This window comes from Dipodomys ordii, unplaced genomic scaffold (genome assembly GCF_000151885.1).
Source record: "Dipodomys ordii isolate 6190 unplaced genomic scaffold, Dord_2.0 Scaffold56, whole genome shotgun sequence".
NCBI classification, from domain to species: domain Eukaryota; kingdom Metazoa; phylum Chordata; class Mammalia; order Rodentia; family Heteromyidae; genus Dipodomys; species Dipodomys ordii.
In genome coordinates, this window is record NW_012267272.1 from 6,248,742 (window position 1) to 6,259,226 (window position 10,485).

The 10,485-nt window shown below is 40.5% G+C and overlaps 1 protein-coding gene across 2 annotated transcripts in view; it reads left to right on the forward strand.

The window, feature by feature from the left end:
• The window catches only part of Ttc26 (tetratricopeptide repeat domain 26), a 47,485-nt gene that overhangs the window by 24,457 nt on the left and 12,543 nt on the right, over nt 1-10,485 (forward strand). For both annotated transcript variants that reach the window (XR_001175249.1, XM_013021615.1), the window contains exons 9-14: nt 761-863; nt 1,194-1,249; nt 3,970-4,023; nt 6,644-6,707; nt 8,650-8,738; nt 9,818-9,901. Coding sequence is in view for 1 of the 2 variants with exons in the window: in XM_013021615.1 (XP_012877069.1) it covers nt 761-863; nt 1,194-1,249; nt 3,970-4,023; nt 6,644-6,707; nt 8,650-8,738; nt 9,818-9,901 (450 nt within the window). In the remaining variant the exon portion in view is untranslated. The remainder of the gene's footprint in view (nt 1-760; nt 864-1,193; nt 1,250-3,969; nt 4,024-6,643; nt 6,708-8,649; nt 8,739-9,817; nt 9,902-10,485) is intronic.

Below are 10,485 nucleotides of genomic sequence, written 5' to 3' on the forward strand. Positions count from 1 at the left end.
ATGGTCTCTCCTGCCCGGGCTGACTTTGAACCGCGATCCTCAGATCTCAGCCTCCTGAGTAGCTAGGATTACAGGCGTGAGCCACCAGCGCCCGGCTTCAAAAACATATTCTTTTAGAAATAAACATGATGACAACATCAGCCACAGTTCTTGGGGCTGGGTGCATACTAAATAAAAGTGCAACAAACACCAATGAAAAAATATATGATAAGATGCAGTGTATGACTGAGAATGTGGCTTAGTGGTAGAGTGCTTGCCTAGCATGCATGAAGCCCTGGGTTCAATTCCTCAGTACCATTAAACAGAAAAACCTGGAAGTGGCGCTTTAGCTCAAGTGGTAGAGTGCTAGTCTTGAGCAAAAGAAGCTCAGATATAGTGCCCAGGCCCTGAGTTCAAGCCTCAGGACTGGTTAAAAAAAAACAAAAACCAGATGCGGTGTATGAATGATGCAGTACTATGAGTGAAAGATGCAGTACTGTGGGTGAAGAAGGGAAAGAAGACAGAGAGTGATGATATAGATAGGTTTTAGCCACAGTGGAAGTAAATTAACATAGGATGATTAGAAGGATCAAGGGAAGGAAAAGGAGGGGATAAAAAGCATGGGATCACTTAAGGTAATACTAAATTTAACCAACAGTAGAAGTTCCCATTATGTTAACTGACCCAGAACTATGGTAACTGAACCCAGTTCATGATTAACATTTCCACTAACATATTATACCTACATATGGCAGCAGTAACAGAATTTCTCAATGTCTAGGTGGTTTTCCGAGGAGGTGAAGGGGCCTTGCAAGTCTTACCTCCTCTGGTTGACGTGATTCCCGAAGCCAGGCTAAACCTAGTGATTTACTATCTTCGTCAAGGTTAGAAAAATTTATCTTGTTCTTATAGCAACATATTTTAGAATATTTAATTGAACTATTTGTTGTATGTGTTAAATACATAATTCTTCCTAAGATCTATCAGTACCAACTTCATAAGACAAAACTGATTTAGTACTTTCTCTTTATCTTCTCTCTCTTCTGCTGCTGCCCCCCTTTTCTCTCTTGTTTTTGATTTTCCCCTTATCCTACTGCCTTTTCTCTCTACTCATATTCCATTGTTTTTCTTACCCTTTTCTGGTAGTTGTTCCTTTTTCTTGGGATGGCTTCAGGCATATAGATTAGCATAACTACCCATGTTTTATATTTCAGATGATGTACAAGAAGCTTATAACTTAATTAAGGATCTGGAACCTACTACTCCACAGGTAACTAGAGCTGTACTTTTTTTTTTTTTTTTTTTGGTCGACATGGGGCTTAAACTCTGGGCCTGGGTGCTGTCCCTGAGCTCTTCAGCTCAAGGTTAGTGCTCTACCACTTTGAGCCACTGTGCCACTTCTGGTTTTCTGGTGGTTAACTGGACATAAGAGTTTCATGGACTTTCCTACCTGGGCTGGCTTTGAACCATGATCCTCAGATCTCAGCCTCCTGAGTAGCTAGGATTACAGGCATGAGCCCAGCTGAAACTGTACATTTTTACTGAACCAGTAATGTAGAAAGTAGAACTTCAGACATATAGCTAGAGAATATTGTGGCTTGTAGAGTCCTAGGAAAGACCATATATATTAACCTAGGACTTTGTGTGTGTGTATGCTAGTACTAGGACTTAAACTCAGGGCTTTAACTCTAGCTTGGCTTCCTTGTTCACATCAGGTGCTCTGCCACTTGAGGCATGAGTTCATTCTGGCATTCTGCTAGTTACTTGGAGATGAAGCTCACAGACTTTTCTACCTATGTTGGCTTTGAACCTTGATCCTCCATGGCTAGGAAAATGTGAGACTTTTGATAGAAGAATGTTACAGGTGGGCTGGGAATGTGGTATAGTGGTAAAGTACTTGCTTAGCATTCATGAAGCCGTGGATTTGATTCCTCAGTACCACATACAGAGAAAAAGCTGGAAGTGGTGCTGTGGCTCAAGTGGTAGAATGTTGGCTTGAGCAAAAGCAGCTCAGGGACAGTACCTAGGTCCTGAGTTCAAGCCCCATGACTGGCAAAAAAAAAATGTGACAGGCTTTTTGCATTTGTTGGTTGTGGAGCTTGAACTGTATCAATACCAGCATTTGAACTCAGAGCCTCATGCTTACTTGGCTTGCTCATTCAACTAGCACTCTTACCACTTCAACTATGCCTATAATCTAGCTTTTTGTTGGTGGTGGTAGTCCTGGACTTGAACTCAGGGCCTGGGTGCTGTCCCTCAGCTCTTCAGCTCAAGGCTAGTGCTTTACCCGTTAAGCCACAGTGCTACTTCCCATTTTCTAAGTGGTTTACTGGAGATAAGAGTCTCAGGGACTTTCCTGCCTGGGCTGGCTTTGAACCACAATCCTCAGATCTCAGCCTCCTGAGTAGCTAGGATTAGAGGCGTGAGCCCTGGCACCCGGCTATTACAGGCTTTTTGATGTGGCTAAACTTCTTTATATGTATTTGGTCTCTCAAAAAGGGTTGATGTGTGGTTGTTCATGCCTATACTCCTAGCTATCTGGAAGGCCAAGATCAAAAGAATCATTTGAAACTAGCCCAGGCCAAAACTGAGACAAGATAGCAGTTTCATTTTATAGAAATGCTCTTTACCCTGCCTTGATCCCTGCCCCATATTTACACAAGTCAAAACAGGACTTTGCATCTCTTAATATATACAAATACTGTATATCAATCAAAAATATTTTAAGCTGGGCACCAAGAGCTCACAGCTACTCAGGAGGCTGAGATCTGAGGATCACAGTTTCAAGCCAGCCTGGGCAGAAAGTCCATGAGACTCTTATCTCCAGTAAAATTATCAAAAAGCAGGAAGTAGAGCTGTGACTTCAGCAAAAGAAGCTTAGGGACAGCACCCCAGCTCTGAGTTCAAGCTCCAGGACTAGCACAAAAAATATTTTAAAATCACTCTATTTTTAAAAAAAGCATCAGCAGTTTTTGTGTTGCTCTTTTAATGAACTCCCATAAATACAAATGGATAAAACTGGGCCTGGGGGGTTAACCCAGCGGAAGGGCGCCTGCCCGGGGCACGCAAGGCCCTGGGTTCAGTCCTCAGCTCTGGGGGGGAAAAAAAAAGGATAAAACTACTAAGGGAAGTTATCTACTAAAAAAATTGAACCACGTCAGGGGAAAAAAAGATGCAGACGAGGCCTTTGGATTCTAGAAGAGAAGTAGGAATCAGAAAGCATATTTTTGTTTTGTTTGTTTTGTTTTTGAGGAAAAGGCTCAATAGTGAAGGTTATTATAGCACTGGAAATATACATATTTATGCATATATTCATATATTATATTTTTTTATTTTTATAATACACAAGTGTGTATATATACATAGGTATGATATGTTTATAGAAAGTAGTAATAGGGCTGGGAAGGTGGCTCAGTGGTAGAGTGCTTGCCTTGCATGCATGAGTCCCTTGGTTTGATTCATCAGCACCACATAAGCAGAGAAAGCCTCATGTGGTAGAGTGCTAGCCTTGAGCTGAAGAGCTCAGGGACAGTGCCCAGGGCCACAACTGACAAAAGAAAAAAAAAAAGAAAAAAGAAAAGTAATAGTAGCTGATCATGAAAAAGCTTGACTATTTTTTCCACCCTGGGTTGAAGTAAAACTTATCTCTCAGTGCTTCCACTGTGTCCTTCTTAAGATTGAGAATTTGCAGTTATGATGAATTTTTTTTGGGGGGGAGGGGGGTCCAGTCATGGGGCCTGAACTCTGGGCCTGGACCCTGTCCCTCAGCTCTTCAGCTCAAGGCTAGTGCTCTACCACTGAGCCACCTTCCCAGCCCACAATGAATTCTGTTATGTGGACATTTGCCTCTAGAAATTAACTATAAGCCAGAGGTAGAACACAGAATAACCCAATATAAGAAATTCTGATTTGCTGCAAAGGGCTAACAAGGATGACATTACATACTTTCATCTCCCCATTAAATTAATCAGTTTTATTTTATGTTTCCAGGAGTATATCCTTAAAGGAGTGGTGAATGCAGCACTTGGCCAGGAAATGGGTTCAGTGAGTATGGAATCACTAACTTCCATTGGTACTAACTCCAAAAGTTGAGATGTGTGAAAAGATGTAAATGGATACCACAGGCAGCCAGTAACAGCCTTGCCAATAAATAGGCTATTCTCCAGTCTTGCTGTTTCTCTAAATCCCTTAATCCAGATTCCACATAAACAACATTGTTATTCAGAAACAACAACAACAAAAAGCTTTAACTTTAGCTGGTTTGGGAGTGGAAATGTGGCTTAGTGGTAAGGTACTTGCCTAGCATGAAGTTCTGAGTTTGATTCCTCAGTACCACATAAACAGAAAAGGCTGGAAAGTAGCGCTGTGGCTCAAGTGGTAGAGTTCCAAGGTCCTGAGTTTAAGCCCCAGGACTAGCAAAAAAAAAAACAAAAAAACCCAAAAAACGAAACAAAAAACCCAGCTTGCTGGTTTGTTTTAAAAGAGCCCTATTTTCATAGAGGGCTTATATTTCATAGCAACCCAAAAGATCATTGCTATTTATTCTATTTTCTTTTTTTTGTTGTTGTTTTGCTTTTTTGTTTTTTTGGGGGGTCCGGTTGTGGGGCCTGAACTCTGGGCCTGGGTGCTGTCCCTCAGCTCTTCAGCTCAAGGCTAGCGCTCTACCACTTGAGCCACAGCGCCACTTTGGCCTTTATTTTCTTTTTGCTTATGTGGTGCTGAGGAATCGAACCCAAGGCCTCATGTATGCAAGGCAAGCGCTCTATCACTGAGCCACTTTCCCAGCCCTTATTCTATTTTCTGTGACTTAAAAACCCTTGTACAAAAAACTAAAACAAAGTGGGGTGCTGGTGGCTTACGCCTGTAATCCTAGCCACTCAGGAGGCTGAGATCTGAGGATCACAGTTCAAAGCCAAGCCCCGGAAAGAAAGTCCATGAGACTCTTATCTCCAATAAACCACTAGATAACTGCAAATGGCACTGTGGCTCAAGTGATAGAGCGCTCGTCTTGAGCTGAAGAGTGCAGGGACAGCCCCCAAGCCCAGAGTCCAAGCCCCATGACTGACAAAAAAAAAAAAAAACTAAAACAAAAACCCTTTACATCTCTGACCTATAGTTTTGACATCTGTAATATAGGGAACATTGAACATTGTTTCTTTAAGGAAGCTTTTAAATTTTACATATTATTTCCTAAGGTCCAGGAGACAACTCAGAACCTTACATGCATTCTACCACTGAACTTTTTTCTTATCTCCTCTAGGAAATTTTTTTTTTTCCCCTGGTTCTGGGGCTCGAACTCTAGGCTTAGGCACTCTTCCTGAGCTCCTTTTTGCCCAAGGCTAGCACCCTACAACTTGAGTGACAGAGCTACTTCTAGCTTTTTCTGTAATTAATTTGAAGTAAGAGTCTCATATCCTTTCCCAGGCTAGCTTCAAATCACCATCCTCAGACCTCAACTTCCTGAGTAGCTAGGATTACAGGCATGAGCTATCAGCACCTGGCTAGAATAGCTTTTTTATTTTTTTTAATTTAATTAAAAAATTTGTTTTTGCCAATCCTGGAGCTTGAAGTCAGGGCCTGAGCACTGTCCCTAAGCTACTGTTGCTCAAGGCTAGCACTATCACTTGAACCACAGTGCTACTTCCGGCGTTTTCTGTGTATGTGGTACTGAGGAATGAAACCCAGGGCTTCATGCATGCTAGGCAAGCACTCTACCACCAAGCCACATTCCCAGCCCAGGATAGCTTTTTAATAAATGCCAAAACACTGGAAAATTAGGCTCTTATTCAGGCCAAGTTTCTTATGAAATAAAATGGGATATTTATATTTTTTTGAATTTTTGCTAGTAATGGAGCTTGCATTCAGAGCATTACCCTTATTCAGTTTACCTGCTCATGGCAAAATGAAGATTTTTTTTTTTAATCTCAAGTTCTCTCTATACCACCTTTTATAGTAGCTCAGTTGTAAGTGCTACATAAGTAAATGAGTTCTGAAGGACTTCTTGTTATGGCCCCAGCTTCTACAACAAGGTCAGATGTATAGCAGAGGCACATTAAAGATTTGTTGAATGAATTCATAGTTGGACACTCGTGGCTGATGCCTGTAATCCTAAATACTCAGGAGGCTGAGATCTGAGGATTGTGGTTCAAAGCAGGAAAGTTTATGAGACTCTTATCAACAATAAACTACTCAAAAAAGCCGGAAGTAGCCGGAAGTAGCATTGTGGCTCAAGTGGTAGAGTGCTAACCTTTAGCACAGAGGGGCTCAGGGACAGAGCCCAAGGAACAGGGAATTCAGGCAGGCTTGAGTTCAAGCCCCAGGACTGGGCAATAGATAGATAGATAGATAGATAGATAGATTCATTTAATGTAGGTACTTTTAGGATAGAATTGGGGATTTAGATCTCTTTTTATATATTGACCTATTGATCTAGTATAAGTTTTTAAATTTCATTTCAGGTTATTGTTTTCTAGTTGCTTACATTAATGAGAATTAGTACTATTTTCTAGCATAATTTAAAACAGGGTGTGTATATATATCATATCATATATCATATATATCATATATTTCAGATGGCATCATGGCAAATATATTATAGCCATAGAATACAGTATAAATAAACTATTTTACCTGATCTGTGTCTCAGTTCTGTTTGATTTTTCAGAGGGATCATATGAAGATTGCCCAGCAGTTCTTCCAGTTGGTGGGAGGCTCAGCTAGTGAATGTGGTATGTCTAAAATCTGTGTTTGAAAGCTCATAGTTAGAGTTGAGCAGTACTGACTGGTAGAGTTATATTCTCTGTCTGGGGATATATATTAGGCTTTACCTTATAAAGCACAAGGTCAGAAACACTGGAATTGGCTCTCCAGAACGTGTCAGCTAAAGTAGAGAGGTAAATAAATAAGTGAAGGTATATTCTTTAGCTCCTGAAAGTTTTGTTTTAAATTGAATCGGTTTTAGTTATGAAATATTAAGCTTTAGTGAATTTTCAACAGCTCCATACATATTTGCCTTTTTGACACGTCACACATATGGGTCACGGTTATTTTAAAAAATTGCCTGTAGTATTTTTTTTTCTTTTTGCTTATGTGGTGCTGAGGAATTGAACCCAGGGCCTCAGGCATGCCAGGCAAGCGCTCTACCACTGAGCCACCTTCCCAGCCCAGCCTGTTGTATTTTTTTAATATAAAAAAATTAAAGCTGGGTACAGTAGGGTACAGATACCTGTAATCCCGGCGCTTAGAAGTCTGAGGCAGGAGTATTGTGAGTTCAAGGGCAACCTGAGATCCATAGTGAGACCCTGCATAAAAACATTAACAGTGTAAGATTTAAGAATGAGCCACGCAAAGCATAAATATACCTATACAACCTGTCTGTGGGTACCATAGACAACTACTGTAATTAACAGTATTCATCCTGAACAGATTGTTAAACATTCTTACCACAATGGAAATTCACAAATTTTCACCAACATTTATATGAATATTTCCTTCCCAATGTCATTCATCCATTCAACAAAAATTTATTGAGATATTGAACACATATATGAAGAATATTTCCTTCCCAATGTCATTCATCCATTCAAATGGAAATTCACAAATTTTCACCAACATTTATATGAAGAATATTTCCTTCTCAATGTCATTCATCTATTCAACAAAAATTTATTGAAATATCTTTACCCTTGTGGAGCATATGTCCAGTGTGACAGAAAAAAACATGACTTATAAATACATAGTATATCAGACTGTGATATAGTGTCGTGGTAAAAAAAAAATAAGTGAAATGGGCTAGGCGCCGGTGGCTCACCCCTGTAATCCTAGCTACTCAGGAAGCTGAGATCTGAGGATCATGGTTCAAAGCCAGCCAGGGCACGAAAGTCCATGAGACTCTTATCTCCAATTAACCACCAGAAAACTGGCAATGGTGCTGTGACTTAAGTGGTAGAGTGTTTGCCTTGAGCTAAAGAACTCAGGGACAGTGCCTAGGCCCAGAGTTCAAGCCCCATGATTGACAAAAAAAAAAAAAAAAGTGGAGTAGAGTCTTCAGTTTGGGATCCTGCTATCCTCTGTTACCCCAAATGGAAGTCTGTTATCAGGCAAAAACGTTGTGTTCAAGACAGAGTTAGATTCAGCTTAGTTCCATGGCAAATTATTTCTTTTCTTTTTTTTTTTTTGGTCAGTCATGGGGCTTGAACTCTGGACCTGGGCGCTGTCCCTGCGCTCTTCAGCTCAAGGAGAGCGCTCTACCGCTTGAACCACAGTGCCACTTCCGGTTTTCAAGTGGTTAATTGGAGATAAGAGTCTCATGGACTTTCCTGCCTGGGCTGGCTTTGAACCACAATCCTCAGATCTCAGCTAGGATTACAGGGCAAATTATTTCTTAATTCAAGATTAGAGGTGCCAGGTTGTTTTAAACAGACAAAAATGGACGTCCTCCACATAAACTTATTTGTAGAAGTTGGAATTGGATGGAAGAATCCACACCTGGAAAATGGTGTGGAGACTGCTGTAACCAGTGCACTGCGGAGCACGTGTTCTTTGGACTCTGGCGTTAAACCCCTCACAGAGATGCTTAGTCTCCCTGCTAGGACTGCAACCCCTGTTAAATGCTAAAGACAACTTTTTTGCTTAATGACCCCACAAGGTTTTCTTTTCCCTCCCTTTCAGATACAATACCAGGGAGGCAGTGCATGGCTTCCTGTTTCTTCCTACTGAAGCAATTTGATGATGTCTTGATTTATCTCAACTCATTTAAGGTCAGTATAGAATTATTTATGTGACCTTTTGTCAGAATTTACAATGTTCTTACAGATAGTCCTTTTTCCTCTGGTGGCATTACTAACATCAATAAATTAATCTAATTCCTAGGAATACTTTTATGTGTATAATAAATGTAACTGTTTTTTTTTGTATTGTTTCTCTTTTTAAACAAAATTTATTGTTAAGGAGCTGGGAAGGTGGCTCTGTGGTAGAGTGCTTGCCTCGCGTGCATAAGGCCCTGGGTTGCATTCCTCAGCACCAAATACACAGAAAAAGCCAGAAGTGGTGCTGTGGCTCAAGTGGTAAAGCATTAGCTTGAGCTGAAGAGCTGAGGACAGCACCTAGGCCCAGAGTTCAAGCCTTACAACCAACACCAAAAAAAAAAATTATTATTATTAAAAAATTCATTGTAATTGTAACCCCTCTATATGGTATTTTCACAACTAAGAAAATAAAATAAAAAATTCATTGTGGCTGGGAGAGTGCTTGCCTCGCGTGCATAAGGCCCTGGGTTCCATTCCTCAGCACCACATACACAGAAAAAGCCAGAAGTGGTGCTGTGGCTCAAGTGGTAGAGCACTAGCCTTGAGCTGAAGAGCTGAGAGACAGTGCCCAGGCCCAGAGTTCAAGCCCCACAACCAGCAAAAATAAAAAATATATATATATATATATATATATATATATATATATATATATATAGTGGGAATGTGGCTTAGTGGTAGAGTGCTTGCCTAGCATGCATGAAGCCCTGGGTTCAATTCCTCAGTACCACATAAACTGAAAGACTGAAGTAGTGATGTAGCTCAAGTGGTAGAGTACTCACCTTGAGCAAAAAAAGCTCAAGGACAGTGCCCAGGCTCTGAGTTCAAGACCCAGGACTGGCAAAAATAAATAAATAAATAATACATATCTATCTATATGTATATATAAATATATATATTTGCTATAAAGTTGATGTACAGAGGAGTTACAGTTATATAAGTCAGATGAGTACATTTCCTTTTAGACAATGCCACCCGTAATTGGTTTTATATTTTAAATATTAATGCTCAACATGACCTGTTCTTTTTTTTAGAGTTACTTCTATAACGATGACATCTTTAACTTTAATTATGCCCAAGCCAAAGCTGCAACAGGTAATACCAGTGAGGGAGAGGAGGTAGGTATCTCCTTTTTTGTTGTTTGTAAATGATATTTATTAAGGTACCTGCTTTTGAGAGTAGTTGAATGATTCTGTCTAAAGCATTCTTTTTCTCACTAAAATAAAATGGTCATGTTAAGTCTAGTAGTATATACATATAATCCCAGGTACTTGGGAGGTATAAATGGAAGGATTGTAAATTAATGCTATCCAGGGCAAAAAAAGAGACACACTATTTGTTCGTTTGTTTTTGGTGGTTTGTTGTTGCTGTTGTTGTTGTTTTTGCAGGTCCTGGGGCTTGAACTTTGGGCGTAGGTGCTGTCCTGAGCTTCTTTTGCACAAGGAGAACACACTACCATTTGAACCACAGTGCAACTTCTGGCTTTTTTGAGTAGTTTGTTGGAGATAAGAATCTCACGGGTTGGGGCTGGGAAGGTGGCTCAGTGGTAGAGCGCTTGCCTTGCATGCATGAGGCCCTGGGCTCAATTCCTCAGCACCACATAAGCAAAAAAAAAAGAAAAAAGCCAGAAGTGGCGCTGTGGCTCAAGTGGTAGTGTGCTAGCCTTGAGTGAAGAGCTGAGGGACAGCACCCAGGCCCAGAG